Genomic DNA, 18,870 nt, shown 5'->3' with positions numbered 1-18,870 from the left:
TCAGCCAGGTCACGATCTCGCGGTCCGTGAGTTCGAGCCCCGCGTCAGGCTCTGGGCTGATGGCTCAGAGCCTGGAGCCTGTTTCCGATTCTGTGTCTCCCTCTCTCTCTGCCCCTCCCCCGTTCATGCTCTGTCTCTCTCTGTCCCAAAAATAAATAAACGTTGAAAAAAAAAATTTTAAAGAAACGTATGTTCCTTGTAAATCTCCTGCAGTATAGTTCCCCCCTCCTTTTGAGATCATAGCCATTGTAAACCTTTGGGTATTGTATTTTTCTGAGTAGCCTATAACTACACAAAAATCATGCTACACATGTCCTTTTTTCTAATGTAGTATAGATACTGTTCCATGACAATTCATATCTGCCTGATTCTAACAGCCACGTAGGATTCCATTATATGGATTTACCATGATGTAGTTAATCAATCTCGTTTTAATAGTCTTGGGTTTTCAGCCTTTCATTGTTAAAGATGAACCAACATATTTTTTTTCATAGAGCCAACCAACACAAGAAGGATTTATTGAACATATTTGGAAACACTGCATTATTCCATCTTATTAATTGCTTTAAATTTGTGTTCATACTTTAGGTCAACACTTGATAGTATAGAAATTGACAAACTTTAAAAAAAAGAAAGAAAACTAGTATTTTTTTCTTGTTTATTTAAACTAGTATTTTTTTCTTATTAGAACACCATTCTTTGCCTTAAGCTGTAAATTTTATTACATTTATTTTACATTTTTAATTGATGAAATGTTTAAAATCTGTTACATCAAACTAATATATTAGTGTTTTAAAATACCAGATTCCTAGCTTTTTCACTGATGCTGAGAGAAGATCTGTGATGGCTGCAGCCCAGGTTGCAGGTTTAAATTGTTTAAGGTTGATGAATGAAACTACAGCAGGTGAGCACTTTGGAATTTAAAATCACTGTCAGAAAAATACCGTTCTAGTTTTTTCTAATTAATATAAAATATTTCTCTTTCTTTTAACTCTATTATGTACTAGTTCCTGTAACCTTTTGTTTAGGAGTACAGTATTTCGGCAGAAGTTAAACATGTCTTCTGTTCGCAATAAGAATCATCTATGTTACAGAGTTATGGGTAGAAAAGAAATAAAAATCAAGTGATGAAAAGTTAATTTACCTTGAAATTAATATTTATATTCTTCTGTGTGTTAAAGTGCAACATCAAAGTGACTTATATCTTGTTTTCACGTGATTGCTATCTTGACATTAACCTAATTTCTTTGTTCTTACACAGTGGCACTAGCATATGGAATTTATAAACAGGATCTTCCCCCATTAGATGAGAAACCAAGAAATGTAATATTTATTGATATGGGACATTCTGCCTACCAGGTCTCGGTTTGTGCTTTTAACAAAGGAAAACTTAAAGTAAGTAAATAAATGATTTGCTATGTATTAAGTTTAATGGTTAAGAGCATGTAAGACTATATAGAGAACCTTAGTGCGTGAGTTTAAATCCTGGCTCTGCCACTTAAAAATTGTGACCTTGAGCAAGTTACTAACCTCCTTAAATCTCAGCCTCTACACTTAAGGGGATAGTACCAGGAATTTCCTCAGAATTTTTGAGGACAAATGAGTTAATATATATAAAATGCTTAGAATGCCATAGAGTAGATCCTGTAATATGTATTGGCTATTTTTATTGTCAAGGTGTTAAGCAGCTATCAGGGAGCATTAAGTACACCCTATCCATAAATACATTTAGGAAACACTTTCTAAAATGATTCTCTTTGTTTTTGTAAACCTTCCTATCCAAGAGTTTTAATCATAAGTTTCTGTAGTGTGCCATTGTTTAGTTCTAGTGCTTACCATTTTATAGTTTGTATTTATTTTTTAGATGTTTAATTTTTGAGAGAGTGTGCATGCACACGAGTGGGGAAGGGGGGGGGGGAGAGAGAGAGAGAGAGAGAGAGAGAGAGAGAGAGAATCCTAAGCAGGCTCTTCACTGACAGCAGAGAGCCCTATGCGGGCTTGAACTCACAAACTGTGAGATCATCACCTGAGCCGAAGTCAGATGCTTAACCAACTGAACTACCCAGACACCCCTCTATTTGATTTTATATTCATTTTTATGTTGATTATCTTATCCATACTTACATTCTCGTTCTCTCTCTCTCTCTCCATTTATTCACATGTATAGAATTTACTTAGAAGATGAACTGCTTTGGGTTATCCAACACCTTTTAGAGCCTTTTGTCTCATAGTTTATAGTAACATCCTTGTAAAAACTTGAGAAAACTCAAGGGAAATGACTCATAATGAATTAGTAAATTAGTTTAATCTTTGGTATTTAGTCTTGAATTTTAACTGAAGAACATTTGCTTTCCTTTTTGGTATATACCATAGAGTAGCCATATTGTGGCTCTTCTGTCCAGGAGGATGCACATTGGCACAAGTCACATACCAACACAGTTTTGGATTTAATTCGGGGTAGTTCTGGACCTAGCGAGAAGTCTTTCCATGGATTCTCCATGCTAGTCTGTGGGATGACCTCTCAATGAGATTATACTTAAAACCTTCTGTAGGGTTTACTGTTTTTCTACCACATATTCTTGTGAGAAAAACCTGATGAACCACATCAGCAGTGGAGTTCTATTTTTTTACTGGTGACTAGCGTAAGTAGTCATTTTTGCCCTCTATCCTCAGGAGAGCCACTAGATGTCTTGCTCCTGTGTTTTCAGTAGTTATAACGTTGCAGTTCTGTGACTTGTCTGCTCCTCTTCCATCCATCTGCTATATTATTATATCAAATTCTTGTCTTTCCTCTTTTTTTCTATTTTATTTTTTTGGTCTTTCATGTATTTTTTTGTTCCTTCTATATTTTTATTTAAAAAATTGGTTTTTGTTTTTGTTTTTTTTAATAGTAGGCAGAAAGCCTAATTCCTGACCTGTAAATTGACCAATTGTAGTATTTTAGATTTAATCTTTTTTTTTTTTTTTTTAAGATTTTAAGTAATCTCTACACTCAGTGTGGGGCTTGAACTCACAATCCTCGGATAGGAGCCAGGCACCCCTAGATTGAATCTTTGGATTGGCTTTTCTTGGCTGTTTTCTTATGGTTACATGCGTAGGACTCTTTCCTTGCTCTCTTAAACTTGGTTTTTGGCCTACCTGTTGAGTGCATTGTAGAACCAACAGATGTGAGATAATGAAATTTTAATTATTGTAATAACTCCATTATTTCAGAAATAGAATTATAATTGATATATGGATCTACAACCCAAAGCAGATAATTCAGAGTGGGTGAGTATGTTGGCTAAATATAAGTGATAATTAGTATAAGTGATAGGAAGTTTTGACAGCTGTGATTTTTGACAAGTGCTTTGGTTTTATTTTAATTTTAACAGGTGTTTTCTTTTTGTTTTTTGTCTTTTTGTGAAAGCATTTATATTTCTGAAAATTCAGTTCTGGTGTTTTGATTAAATAGGTCTTGGCTACCACTTTTGATCCATATTTGGGTGGCAGGAACTTTGATGAGGCTTTAGTAGACTACTTCTGTGAGGAGTTCAAGACCAAATATAAGATAAATGTGAAAGAAAATTCTCGGGCCTTATTGCGCTTATATCAGGAATGTGAAAAACTGAAGAAGCTAATGAGTGCAAATGCATCAGATCTTCCACTGAACATTGAGTGTTTCATGAATGACCTTGATGTTTCTAGTAAAATGAACAGGTACCATGTATGTTTTCAATTTAAATAAAGTGTTGGCTACTTTTATGTTTAGATCATGTCTGATTTTTTTTCATTCTGTAATTTTAGAAGATATACTTGATTTTTGTATCCCAAAATGATGAATTTTATTTCATTTTCCCCCAGGGCTCAGTTTGAACAATTATGTGCTTCCCTCTTCACCAGGGTTGAGCCACCATTAAAAGCAGTAATGGAACAAGCTAGTAAGTGTAAATTACTAGATTAACCATCAAAATTGTATTATGGCATTAACTCACTTTAATGGGTAAGAAATGGTAAAAGCAATTAAAACTTCATTTGTTTTTTGAAGATTTGTATTTCTCATTTTACAGAGGAAAATGGCAATATGAATCTGGGCTTATGAGAGCAACTCCTGGCTCATGTTCTAGTTTGCATCATAAGTCTAATACTAGTTATATTTGGAGGTGTTTACATGTAAGCATATAGTGAAGTCTAAGATGAAAATAAAATGTAGAAAGAGAACATGATTGCTTTTTGTTAAGGTTTTTTGGTAATCAGTACCTTCTGTGGGTATTTGTGAGGTAGAAGTTATAAAATTGAAGAGCCCATGAGGTACTTGTCTGTTCTTAATGTCATCTGTCATCTGGACCAAGTGCAGTGGCTGACACATGGGTATTATTACTTATTAAGCTTTGCCTTTTTCCAAAATTTGTTTTTATCTTCTTTCCATTTAGTCTTGTTTTGAGCAAATAAGATATCTACTTAAAAAAAAAGTACTTTCCAAGGGCTTTGTTCATATTTTTATAAAGACTATCTTATTCTCAATTAAAAACATTTTGTTTTTCAGACTTGCAACGTGAGGACATAAGTAGTATAGAAATTGTAGGGGGAGCAACACGAATTCCTGCCGTGAAAGAACAAATCACTAAGTTCTTTCTTAAAGACATAAGTACCACGTTAAATGCTGATGAAGCTGTTGCCAGAGGATGTGCATTACAGGTATGATTATTAATCCTTTTTTTAGAATGTATATTTTGCCAGAAATGTGATTTTTTTAGAATGTATATTTTGCCAGAAATGTGATGACAGGCCTAAGGGGACCTTTTGTATTATCTGTTCCAACCATTTGTCAGGCTAAAAATATATTGAAATTATTTCTGATAAATAAGACTTGTGTCTTTCCAATTTATGTTTTTAAACTGTCCTAGGACAGTATGTCTGTACTGTAGTGCAAGAACATTTACTTTATGATTCTTGTAATTATTCCCATTTAAAATTCTTTTTTGAGATTTAAAAATATTTTATATTTTTGTAAGGTCATAAAAAGTACTCTGACACTTGTAAATTTTAACTAGCTATTACCAAAAGACAATTTTAAAAACATAATTTTATTACAAGGACTTTATTAAGCATTTCAATCAGGGTAGCCTGCGGTATGTTTTGTGTTTGTTGATTTAAATATGGTATACCTCTTATTTTCAGTGTGCGATTCTCTCACCAGCATTTAAAGTGCGTGAATTTTCTATAACAGACCTTGTTCCCTATTCAATCACATTAAGATGGAAGACCTCTTTTGAAGATGGAACTGGGTAAGTTACTTTTAAAGCCTTGTTAGAGCTTGTTGTAAATAACCAGTTGAACCTAATTTTCTCAACTAGAGGAATTTACACTTCTAATACTCTCAAATACTTTTAAGTAAAATGTTAGAAGAAAGGAACTATATTATATAAAATAATATATAATCTATAAACCATGATGATATATTTTTAATTAGTATTTTATAAAGTAAATCGTTCTTACATTCAAATAAAAACCACAAGGTGGAAATATAAAAATTTAAAAACCTGCATCTGCCATACCCCAACTGCTACTTAGCACATTTTACAGAGGTAACTATTGTTAACAGCTAGGTTTCTATCTTTCCAGTCATTTTCTTTGTCAAAAATAAAAGCATGTACTTTGTTAATACATACATGATCATCTGTGTGTTTCCAGTGCACCTTGTTTTTTTAAAATATGTTATATATTACTTTTCCATGTCAACAGTGACTATTTTCTCAGCACTCGTGTGTGCCGTAATTTAACCAATACACTCTGGAGTCTTATTTTTTTCTGTTTCAGGCAGTGCTAATAACATCCTCATACACATCTCCTTGTTTAATTGTGTTTGGAATATCTGTAAGATAACCGTATAAGACTAAAATTGACCCAAAGGATATGAACATTACTATAACTAGTACTGCAACATTATTCATTAAAAGGATTATACTAATTTATATTCCTTTTAGCATTGCTGTGATTATCTGTTACAGCTTATTTTCTCCTGTGCTTTTAAACATAAGATTCTGAAAGTGAAAATAAGTACTTTGGTATTAGATTTGCATTTCTGACTATGAGCCACAATCTTTTCATGCTTTTATTGACACTTATGTTTCATTTTCCATGAACTGGCCAGGATTTAAATAGCTTGCTTCCCTACCAAAATAAAAATTTATGTTTCAAATAATATATTTGACTGCTTTTCAGACATAATTTGTATAATAAAATAAACCTGTTTTTAGTTGCTTTTAACTTTTTAGTTTTAAGTTGCTTTTAAACTTTTGTCCTGTGCTCTATATATTCATACCCCAAGAAGCTAAAATTTTACACAGATTCTAAAAATAGATTGATCTGAATGTTTTGCAGAGCATTTAAATGGCATGTATTAATGTCAATTTTGAGGCAAGAAATGCTGTTATTTAAAGTTAGTTTCATGGGGCCTGACTGGCTCAGTCAGAAGACCATGCGACTCTGGATCTTGGGGTTGTGAGTTTGAACCCCATATTGAGTGTAGAGATTACTTAAATAAGTACTTAATTTCAGTTAAAGATACAGTGATCCAGAAAAAAAATATGTAAGAAACCTATGGAGGAGTTAAATTGAAAAGTAAATCTATCCTAGTGATTACAATAAGAAAGTAGGGGCGCCGGGTGGCTCAGTCCCTTAAGCATCTGACTTCGGCTCAGGTCATGATCTCATGGTTCATGGGTTAGAGCCCCGCATCAGGCTCTGTGCTGACAGTTCAGAGCCTGGAGCCTGCTTCAGATTCTGTGTCTCCTCCTCCCCTGCTCATATTCTGTCTCTCAAAAAAAAAAAAAAACCAAACAAACAAAAAAAAAAACTTAAAAAAAAATTTTTTTTAAGAAGTAAAAGATAATGTAGGTCCTTAACTAGGATAGAGGGAAAGGTCCATGAATGTGGGGTTTTCAAACCTCATAATTAGGGTTGACAACACAGTATTATAGAGTGAGTTTCTGGGCCACTAAAAACAAATAGTTATAAGCTATTTGTTACATTATTTAAGGAATAGGAGTTATGTAGGTTTTAAAACCTCCTCTAACAGAGAGGAAGGTTTTCTTTTTTTAATTTATTTATTATTTATTTTTATTAAAAAAATAATATATTTATTATTTTTTAATTAAATTTTTTATTATTTTTTTAAAATTGTTTTTAATGTTTTTATTTATTTTTGAGACAGAGAGAGAGCATGAGCAGGGAAGGGGCAGAAAGGGAGGGAGACACAGAATCCGAAGCAGGCTCCAGGCTCTGAGCTGTCAGCACAGAGCCCGATGCGGGGCTCGAACTCACAAACTGTGAGATCATGACCTGAGCCAAAGTCAATCGCTTAACTGACTGAGCCACCCAGGCGCCCCAAATTTTTTTATTATTCAGTAATAAAGGACATTATTATATCATTTGTAAAAATTGGAATATGGATTGTATGTTAAAGTATCAGTATAAATTTATAAAGTTGACAGCTGTACTGTAATTATTTTAGACCATATCCCTATTAGGAAGTACACACTGAAGTATTTAAGGATAAAGAGCCATAATGTATGTTAACACCCTCCACTGATTCAGAAAAAAAATACACACGTACGGAGTGTGTTGATGAAACAAATGGAATAAAATGCTGACAGTAGTAAATCTAGGTAAAAGATACACAGGTGCCCCTTGTTCCTTGTCCTGTTTTTCGTTTTGGTTTGTTTGTTTTTTCCCTAGCTCCCTTAAAAAAAAAAAAAAAAAAAAAAAAAACCTTTATTTGGAAATAATTTCAAACTTCTATACCGGAGCAAAAATAAAAAGTGTTATATGTAACAAGTATTTTGGAAACTAATAAATAGCATTTGGTCCTCGTATGGGAGCAAAAAACTAGCCCTTGTGTATTGGCCTCAAAATATACCTAATCTCAGTTATTTTTTCTTTGCTTGATAAGATAGAATTGTCTGTCGTACTATGACAGACATTCTAAAAACTTGGAGCCATAGACCTACCAAAATGCATATTCATAGCCAAACCAGTAATTCTTTTTCTTTATATTTGTGCATGGAGGTCTTCACGGTTGCTGCTATTGAATTAGGAATGACATGGATTCTGTAATTAGATTCAGATGCAACTTTCTATTTGTTTTTAACTGTTTTCTCCATTTTAGGGAATGTGAAGTATTTTGTAAGAACCATCCTGCTCCATTCTCAAAAGTCATTACTTTCCACAAGAAGGAACCATTTGAACTAGAAGCATTTTATACTAATTTACATGAAGTGCCTTATCCTGATCCAAGAATTGGTAAGAGAACTCAAGAAAAAAATTTCATAAACTTTTGCTTTTTATAAATATATTAATATTTGAATCAAGGAAGTAAATAAATTGATATTTCAGCCAAGCACTGGATTTTTAGAGAAAGATATTCATACTTTTTCTAAACACGAACTTTTAGTGCTCACAGTATTTCTGGAATAACAGCAAGTTTTGAGTATTTTTTAATTCATTTTTACTTCTGTATTTAAAATGCTCTGTACTCTGTCTGAAAGGTTTGGGTGAGGGCTATTTTTTATGGAAAGACTCCGTAGTAAGTTGAAATTGTGTTGCCAGACTGACTGTATATGACTCTAAATTTATGCTCCCTGGCAACAACTAGAACGAGTATCATTGGTGCAATATTAAGTGAGAATCAGGGACTGTAATATCCATTTTAGTTGGGTAATCTTTTTTAGAGATAAAAAACAAGTATGATTTTTATAACATTTAACAAGAGAAGGAATCATTTGTAATTTTTAAAATTTTTTGTATGTACTGCTTTATTGATAGGCTAGAAAGGGAACAATGTGAATATTTCAAATATGTTATTGAAAGCAGTAAAAATAAATTATTGAAGGTGGAATTAATTTGCTAGGGCTTCTGTAACAAAATACCACAAACTGAGTGGCTTAAACAGTAGAATTTATTGTTTACAGTTCTAGAAGCTTCAAGTATGAAATCAAAGTGTTGACAGGGTTCCTTCTGAGGGCTGTGAGGGAAGGATCTGTTCCAGGCTTCTCTCCTTGGTTTGTGGATGGCTGGCCATCTTCATGTTCACATGACATTCTCCCTGTATGTGTATCTGTCTGCAAATAAGGATACCAGTCATTGGATTCAAGTCCACCCTGATGACCTCACTTTAACTTGATTCCCTCTGTTTAGACCCTGTTTTTCAAATAAGGTCACCTTCTGAGGTACTTGAGAGTAGGACTTCATATTAATGTGGGAGTGGGAGTCTCCATTCAACCTATAATAAAGGTCAACCAAATTTTTTAGTTCTCAGTTTTTCTGCCTAGTATTCTCTTTCTACTATGGATATCATTATATATTAAGATTTTTCAAAATAAAATGTTTCTTAAAGTGAAAAGTTAATATGATCTCTGTAGGTATTAGTATCTGAGTAACTTAGCAATTTTGCTATAAGGCAAATAAAAATTGCTTTATTTATGAATTACCAAGATGATTATAGTGTTACAAAGCTTATAACAAAAGTATAATTCCATTTAGTTTTCAAACTCAAGTTGAATTGTTATTTTGGTTTTAGAATAGCAGTATTACAAAATACTTAAAAATTACATTGCCTTGAGTCAGATTGCCCTTGGTTGAAATTCCTACTTACCTTTGTCCTTGCATTAAAGATTTTGGGCAGGCTGCTTAACCTTTTCTGAAACTTAGTATTAAGTTTATTAAGCTGTAAAAAAGAAAAAAAGTGATCTAGGATCAGTGCCTTTCTCACAGTAATTAATCTGGATGTGATGATAATTTTATGATTATTTGCCAGCATCAAAATGATAATAGTCAAATTATTGAATGAACGAATTGAATAAGTTAATCAGAGGCCCATGTGCTGATAAAAGCTCTTTTTTCCTGAAGGGAGCTTCACTATTCAGAATGTCTTTCCGCAGTCTGATGGTGATAGTTCCAAAGTGAAGGTTAAAGTTCGTGTTAACATCCATGGAATCTTCAGTGTGGCCAGTGCATCAGTAATTGAGAAGCAAAATGTAGACGGGGATCACAGTGATGCTCCTATGGAGACAGAAACTTCATTTAAGAATGAAAGCAAAGATGATGTGGTATGTAGAAATCCTATTGCAAGATTCCTCTAATATTATATATAGTTTCAAGGGGTGCCTGGGCAGCTCAATCATCCGACTCTTCGTTTCAGCTCAAGTCATGATCTCACAATTTTGTGAGTTTGAGCCCTGCATTGGACTCTGTGCTGACAGCTCTCACTCTCCTTCTCTCTTTGCCCCTCCTCCACTCACACTGTCTCTGTCTCTCTCAAAATAAACTTTAGAAAATGAAAAATTAGGGGCGCCTGGGTAGCTCAGTCAGTTGAGCATCTGACTTCAGCTCGGGTCATGATCTCACGGTTTGTTGGTCCAAATCCCACGTTGGGCTCTGTGTTGACAGCTTGAAGACAAGCGTGCTTCACATTCTGTGTCTTCCTCTCTCTCTGCCCTTCCCTTGCTCACACTCTCTCTCAAAAATAATAAATAAACTTTAAAAAAATGAAAAACTAAATATTATATATAGTTTCTTAGTCATAACATAATCAAAAATAATCTGAGGTTTTGTTCTAAAGTTCTGTTGTAGGGATCAGTGTAAACTTTTTTTTAAATAAAAGCATAAAAGAATAATTTTAAATGCTCTACACTTTCCATATTTTAAACTCTTTAGGGGCGCCTGGGTGGCGCAGTCGGTTAAGCGTCCGACTTCTGCCAGGTCACGATCTCGCGGTCCGGGAGTTCGAGCCCCGCGTCAGGCTCTGGGCTGATGGCTCAGAGCCTGGAGCCTGTTTCCGATTCTGTGTCTCCCTCTCTCTCTGCCCCTCCCCCGTTCATGCTCTGTCTCTCTCTGTCCCAAAAATAAATAAATGTTGAAAAAAAAAATTTTTTTAACTCTTTAGAGGTTTTGCATCTTTTTAATAGCCTTATATTAAACACATATGTGTGTTTGGAGTCCTCTTTCCTAAATTCTTCTTTATTTCCATTAAAAACACGTATTATGGTTAGCTTTTTAGCTTACAGATAAAACCAATTCAGATTGATGAATTTTGAACTATATGTGTACCTATTTTTAGATTGATAAAGCACATGGCTAATAAAGAATTTTTCTGGGCTTGGGGGTATCTGTGGCAGTTGAACAGAAGAGTGTACTATGCATTCAGTAACATTAATACAGATTTTTGACAATTTATGAAAGAGTTATGTGACCCTGGCATTATTCACTCTTGGTGTACTATAGATGCAGGAATTTTAAGTGAACATGATTATATTCCATTACATAGAAATTTTATTTTTTTATATGTATACTATTATAAGTTATTTTTAATGGCATATGTTTTTTCCAACCATAATTGGAGATCTGCCCTAGATTTTTTGTGTATTTGTGCATATTAAGAATGGATTTTGTTTTTTGTCAGATTTCAAGACCATTTTTTCCTTTTGTGGAGTTCATCTTTCTGTTTTTATTAATACTCTAAAATCCTGCACATTGATCAGAATTCTCCTTAATGTACTTCATTTAAGGATCATAGCATTTTCTTTCTTCTTCCCATGTATTATTTTGCTATTGCATCCTTCCTTGAATTGAGGAGAAAGAAATGTCCTGATCTGTTAATGAAAATATAGTCAATTTTTTATAAATTAATAATAGGTGAAAAGTTAGTTTTATTTTTTTTGAAAAGTTAGCTTTCTTAATTGTAGTTCACAATAATTTAAGTCAGACATGTAAATTTTTAATCCATTAAGATTTATTTTTACTAATATTGAGAGCACTCTGTATGCCTCTAGGATGAATTCTTCATAACCATTTCTGTTTTCTTCACCTCTGCTGAGACCTTTAGTTTTCTCTATATCGCGATTCTGGAGCACTAAAAACAATAATATGGCACCCATTTTTTCTGCTTCCCCTATTTTGTCTATGAGCTTGAGGTTCAGTTAATCTGTCCTTGGGAATAATTTGGATGTGGACTTGAAGGACTCAGTTGTGAATAAAAGGTATGAAATAATGACATTTGCTTTAGCTACTCAAGAGACTTACTTGCTTATCAAGAGTGTTCTGCCTTATTGGAACATTTCCAAGTAGTTGATGTTCCCATATAAGGGATTTCTTCTAGATAAGTGAGATGTTCCTAAATACTCCTCCTACAATACATATAATCAAGGATAAAGGAAGGTTAACATTATGGATCCTATCCTTGGTGTTATTGGCAAGCACATTCCACATATATTGTCTTCTTTTAAATCCCTAGCACAGCTGATCTAATAGGTGTTGAATAAATTAGTTTATTTCCAAATCATTGCTAACAAGGGGTGACGTTGTGTAGAAAACATCCCATGTACTGTATTTCTTAGTGGCTTTCTCTAGGATTTTTTAAATTCTGTATCCAGAAGTTTAAAACCATAAGGCTTATACTCCACTATAAAGTCATTTCTCCTTTCCTCCCAAAAAATGTGAATCAACTCAGTACACTTTGGAAACTAATTGTTTCAGTTTTAGAGGAGAAAATAAGAGGGTTTTTACTCTACCTCAGCTGCTGACACTGCTGACTCTGATATAAAGAAACCCAGTGAGCAGCAGCAGCAGGAGTCTTTTTTTTTTTTTTTTTTTTGTACATGAGTCAATTTATGAAATTATGGGCCTCATTTTTTTTCATTAAAAATTAACATAGCTTTGATTTTCCTAAAAAATAATAACAGAGTGCTGACTTTTCTTCAATATAAAGATGTCTCAGAAAATTAAATTGATACTTCTTGGTGTATACTAATTAATACATGGTCATATTAAGAAGTTATCACAGCCTAGGCTTTATCACAAAACCAAAGATCAGAAAGACTGTGCAATTCATCGTACTTCTATACCTTGATTTTACTATTCCTCAACTGTTGGCCATTTGAGTGGTTCATCTTTTTGTTTATTTTTTCAAAATATCTAATTACTTCTATGCACCAGGTGCTGTTTTAGGCACTAAGGATACAGTGGTTAAGCAAAGAAGAAAAGGTCCCCGCATCCATCTGTTAACCTACATTCTAGTGGGAAAAGACAGGCTAGAAGCAACAAGATACTATATAGAGGAAATTAATGGAAGGGGGGTGCATAGTGGAAATTAACTATGTGATAGTGATGAGGTGAACCACCTGTGAGGAAGGAACAGGTAAGCCAGCCTGAAGGATGAAAAAGCAGTTTGAAGATAGGTAGTTGTCTGGGCAGAGTGAGTAACAGGTATAAAGCCCCTGAGGCTGGAAGCTCTTTTTTGTATTCTTTGTTGTAACAAATATAAGGGTAGCTGATAGATCAATAAGATACAGGAGTGGAGAAGGTGGAGAGAGCAGCAAGAAAAAACATTTAAGAAAGGTAGATCAAGGGGCAAATCAGGTTAAAGCCTTTATAGTTCATGAAAATGATTCTGGATTGTATTCTTAAGTGCTTTTCATCCAGCAGATAACTAGAAGCACTAAAATGTGTGTTTGGATATAGCACTGAACAAAAAAACGATCTCAACCCTCTTGAAATTTAAAATCTATAGGAGAAGCCAGAGTCTAGAGGCACTTCCTTTATTTAATATCCCCACTATGGATAATATTCCTATGAACATTCTTAAATCATTTTAAAAGGTTAACAGATTACTCTCAAATTAATTGTGAGATGCACAGTTTTCCACTTTTTAATATATCTGAAGTTGGGGTAGGTCTTGCAAATGGTTATTGTTTAACCATTGCTATTGCCGATGGCAGTCATCATGACATAGTTCTCATCGCCTGTACGTGTGTGAACTTGGTTGCTCTTCCCAGTGGCATGACTAGGCAATTGCATCCCCTTGACATTTCTGTCAACAAATTGTTAAAAGACCATTCAAGGAAGGAATTCTCCTGTTGTCCGAAAACAATCTGCTGACTACTTTTGGTAAGATAAAACACCATGATGAAACTTGCAGAATAGGTATCAGCGGCTTATAAGAAAATACTACAGACCATACCTAGACCAAACTTTTTAACGAAAGCTGGGTCACTAATGCCTTTGATGGCACAGAGGACAATACTGTGTAGACAAATACATTGAGAACTGAATTTATTTGAAAGAGTTGGGTTCTGAATGTGAAGTTTTAGAAACACCTTAACCACTTTATATTGTTTATCTTTCAATATATTCACAATAGAAGAGTTCTTCAAATAAGTATAAAGTAAAAATGCTAAGTGATCAAGCATTTTGGCCACTTAATTGGTAGCATTTTTTTCTTATTAAATAGAGTTAATGTATTTGTGTCTTACTGCATTACTCCAACTGACCACTATCACTTTTTTTTTTAACCTCTTTTCAATCAGTGGAGGGAAGTTGTACAGTTGGAAGGTGCCAAGGGGTGAGGTGGGGTGTAATACCAGAAATAATTGACCTTTTTTTTTTAATAATTGACCTTTTAACTACAAAGAATGCTGGTATAAATTATCTCCCAATTTATTTTTCTCTTTGGTACAAATAAGCATTTATTCATGATCGCCTTTGGGGTATTTTGTATTTGCTTAACTCCAGATATATTAGAAGACTTAAATTATACTGATTCCTGAATTCCAAGCTTTCTTCTTTTTAGGAGGATGGTCATAAGTAAGGTTAAAAAAGACCAGAAAAATCCATTCCTTCTGATTATTTACCAAGTAGAGTCTATTTTGACAGTCATCTTGGTTGAGAATTTGTCTTCTAGACGTTAAAAAATCTTTGAAGTTTTTTAATTCGGAGACCTCTACTTTGACAGTTTCAATGTATTGAGTATTTTACTACATTTAAAAATATAATTGAATTTATGTAATACATGTATTTTATATCTTTATTTTCTCACATTTGTAAATATTTTTCATATAAACATGTTTCATGTCAAGTTTAATGTTCTTTTTTGTAAGCTTACGTTTGTGACTTTTGGTTGGTGAATTTTAACTTGAGAACAGTTTTCCATTTATTTTGTAGTTATTTGCCTATAGGTGAATGCAACTATTCATTCACATAGCATCAAATAGGTCATTTTATTTTATTGACCTGTTAATCTGTTTATTTGTATTTATTCTCATTTGAAAAACAACCTTCTACTTTACTATGTTCACACTTTTCAAAGCAGATTTGTACTCTAAGATGCTGTTTATTAATAATAAGGAAGACACTACCAATATTACAAATTATGTATTTTCTTTCCAGGATAAAATGCAAGTTGACCAAGAAGAAGGAGGGCATCAAAAATGTCATGCTGAACACACCCCAGAAGAGGAAATTGATCATACAGGAACCAAAACAAAGGTGTGTTTTATTGGTTTTATGGGGGTATCTTTTTGAGATTGCTATTTCGAGTTAATGTATTCACTTTATAATGCATGCTTTTAATACACTTGATATTTTAAACCTTAGAACTGTGGAAAAGTATAGAAAGACACAACCAGAGTAAATACAATTCAGTGAGTTATAGAGAATTTTTAAAAGAATGAACCTTAATAATAAAAGTAAAATTATCTCTCTGGTAGGAAAAAAGATGTGTTTTTCAGTAATTTTTTTGTGTTACTAAAAGCCATATAATCCCAGAAAAATAAGAAATGGAATAAGCTAAATGAAGAAAACTTAAATTGGCAGAACCTTGCATCTCAAAATTAACCACTCTAAGCATTTTGCTACATATCATAAAATATTTTGCTTTGTGCAAAAATATTTTTGAAAGTAAAAATTTAAAGGGTAACTTTTTTACTGAGAGTCATAATTTTACGAGACAGTCATTGCTGATAAAAGGGAGACCATGACCCAGTCACACAGATGAATGTGCTCTAAATATCATCTTCAACGGATTTTTCTAAACTAAGAATTTAATCTGTGTTGGTTAATTGTATAGATTTTTTTTCCAGAGGTTATAAAGATTCCATTTTAATTCCGGGGCTCTAAGCAATATACAAACTGAAACCCATTTTTCTAGATTTTTTTTATTTTACTTGATTTTTTAAAATATTTATTGTCAAGTTAACTAACATACAGTGTATACAGTGTGCTCTGTGCTTCAGGAGTAGATTCCCATGATTCATCGCTTACATACAACACCCAGTGCTCATCCCAACAAGTGCCCTCCTCAATGCACATCACCCATTTTCCCCACCCCCCCAACCGCCTTCAACCCTCAGTTTGTTCTCTGTATTTAAGAGTCTCTTATGGTTTGCCTCCCTCTGTTTGAAACTATTTTTTCCCCTTCCCTTCCCCCATGCTCTTCTTTTAAGTTTCTGAGATCCCACATGAGTGAAAACATATGATTTACTTGATTTTTTTTTGCTTTAATTGCTTAATAGCTTGAGATATAGTTTACATACCATACAATCCATCCATTCAAGTGTATAAGTAAGTGGTTTTCAATATGCTCACAGTTTTACAACTGTTATCACAATCATTTTCTCAGCATTTTCATCACCTAAGAACTGCGCAACAGTTTTCCAGAATGTTTCAACACGTTACAGTCATGTCAGCAATATATGAGGGTTCCAGTTTCTCCACATCCTCACCAACTCTTGTTTTCTTTTTGTTGTTTTTTCATTACAGTCATCCCTAGTAGGTATGAAGTGGCATCTCATGATTTTAATTTGCATTTCCATCCCGGTATTTTTTATGTAGAAAGATTTAGTGTACACAGTATAAAATACTATCTGTATTAAAGTAGTCTTTAGTAGAAGGGTAATAGTTTTGTTTGGTTTTACATTTCTGTTTTATGTGAAATCACTTTTTAAATCTATTTTTAAGCTAGTTTTAGAAATTTATACTTCTTTTACTTTTTTTTTTTTTTTTTTTTTTTCAGTCAGCTTCCTCAGACAAACAAGACCGATTAAACCAGACCATTAAAAAAGGAAAAGTCAAGAGTATTGATCTGCCTATTCAGAGTAGCCTGTGTAGACAATTGGGCCAAGATCTTCTCAACAGCTACATTGAAAATGAGGTATATAAATCTGAGTTGATGTTGAAATAAGTGGTAGTATATTCTAAAATCTTTGTAGAGGTCAGTGATTATTCCCCCCCCCCCCAATTTGGGGAACTAATCCATAATTCTTTTTTTTTTTTTTATGTTTATTTTTGAAGGAGAGAGACAGAATGTGAGTGGGAGAGGGGCAGAGAGAGAGGGAGACACAGAATCCGCAGTAGGCTCCAGGCTCGGAGCTATCAGCACAGAGCCTGACATGGGGCTCGAATTCAATTTGTGACATCATGACCTAAGTAAAGTCAGTCGCCCAACTGTCTGAGCCGCCAGGGCCCCCCTAGAACTAGTCCATAACTCATAAAGAATTATTAAATCGTTGAACTACTTTATTTTGGACAAAATATTGAGCTGTATATTATGTTATGTACAGTGTAGCTTTCATCATAGTTATGTGAAAAATGTGTTGTCTTCACTATAAACAGTACTAATGATTCTTACCTGCTTTTACTGTGTAACAGTAACACCCAGCAGACATCATATGGGAAGTATTCGCAGCCCCCCTCTTCTAATGTATTGTTCTTAAAAGTCAAGGCTCTATTCAAAATGTTTTCTGACTTCCATTTAATACTTTATAAGATCTGTTGTCATTCTTGAAATTTTCTTTACATGTCTGTGTGTTTAATTTTTATAGTCTTTTGAGGAATAGGGTTTTGTTTCTTGACTAGCAATTGTATAAGAAGTAATTTTATGTTTAAAACTTTTATTTAAGTACTAGTCCCTAATTTCTATAGGCTTGGCTGGTGTTAAAGGTGAGTTTTCTTTGAAGTGCCTCATATTCTCCCATTTGCTGCACATTATTCTAGGAATTTCTTTGAGATATTTTGACTTTACAGTGCTTGCTCTTTTTAGTACCTACCCATACTGTCTATTCATTAACTATTAAAGGCTGAATTTTCTGTGAAGCAAACATTCCTGGAAACCATGGGTAATTCAGTTTTGAGACTTATCTTCCCAAAGTAATGAATTGTAGGCAAGTGCAGCTATGGCAAATTCTGTGTATAAATATTCTTAAGTATAAGAATGTATAAACTTTTCTTAAGTTTTTAAATGTTTATTTTAAATTCCAAGTGTCAGTGCACTGTAGTCTTCTGTTTAAAATACTGTGTTTCTGTTGAAATGAAAATTTTGTTCAAGTACTACAATCCTCAGATTATTTATTTGCTTTAATTAAAACAATCATGTTTGCTAACTGTTTAAAACACTTTGATATCTTAATTAATCCTCACAACAAACCTATGAGGTAGAAGTACTGTTAGAGATCTGTGTTTTACAGATGAGGAAACAGGAACAGGTATACTAAATCACCAGATTTAGTGGCCAGAGAGTAACCTTTGGATTGGATCTGAGTAGTCTGTCTCCAAAGCTCAGCATCGCAACCACTATACTGTATCCTCTCCCAGAGCTAACATTTATTTAGCATGAGTTATATGCTAGGCACTATACTAAAATTTCATGTGAATTATGTCAATCTTATTAACAGCCCTAAGAGATAGATAGAAGTATTCTGTGTTTTAAGGCAAGAAAACTGAGACTTAGAGAGGTTCAGTGACCTTCCTGTGATCTCAAAGCTCATAAATGGGGAGCCAAGGAATTGAACCCTAGTATGTACCATGACATAGACTATGTCTGGTTTTTAAAATAGCTTTATTTTTTTTATGTGTATGTATTTTTGACAGAGACAGAGCATGAGCTCTGGAGGGGCAGAGAGAGAGGGAGACACAGAATCTGAAACAGGCTCCAGGCTCTAAGCTGTCAGCACAGAGCCCAATGCAGGGCTCGAACTCATCCTGAGATCATGACCTGAGCCGAAGTCGGATGGACACTCAACCAACTGAGCCACCCAGGCACCCCTAAGATAGCTTTATTGA

The 18,870-nt window shown here is 33.8% G+C and overlaps 1 protein-coding gene across 2 annotated transcripts in view; it reads left to right on the top strand.

Moving 5' to 3' along the window:
- Positions 1–18,870, top strand: part of HSPA4L (heat shock protein family A (Hsp70) member 4 like) — a 54,896-nt gene that overhangs the window by 19,595 nt on the left and 16,431 nt on the right. For both annotated transcript variants that reach the window (XM_030313105.1, XM_032592902.1), the window contains 10 exons: positions 805–904; positions 1,262–1,395; positions 3,455–3,699; positions 3,844–3,920; positions 4,526–4,677; positions 5,161–5,267; positions 8,150–8,283; positions 9,889–10,088; positions 15,202–15,300; positions 16,826–16,963. In XM_030313105.1, the coding sequence (XP_030168965.1) occupies positions 805–904; positions 1,262–1,395; positions 3,455–3,699; positions 3,844–3,920; positions 4,526–4,677; positions 5,161–5,267; positions 8,150–8,283; positions 9,889–10,088; positions 15,202–15,300; positions 16,826–16,963 (1,386 nt within the window). The remainder of the gene's footprint in view (positions 1–804; positions 905–1,261; positions 1,396–3,454; positions 3,700–3,843; positions 3,921–4,525; positions 4,678–5,160; positions 5,268–8,149; positions 8,284–9,888; positions 10,089–15,201; positions 15,301–16,825; positions 16,964–18,870) is intronic.

The sequence above is a fragment of the Lynx canadensis genome, chromosome B1 (assembly GCF_007474595.2).
Source record: "Lynx canadensis isolate LIC74 chromosome B1, mLynCan4.pri.v2, whole genome shotgun sequence".
Taxonomy (NCBI): Eukaryota; Metazoa; Chordata; class Mammalia; order Carnivora; family Felidae; genus Lynx; species Lynx canadensis.
This window is presented reverse-complemented; position numbering and strand designations above follow the sequence as displayed.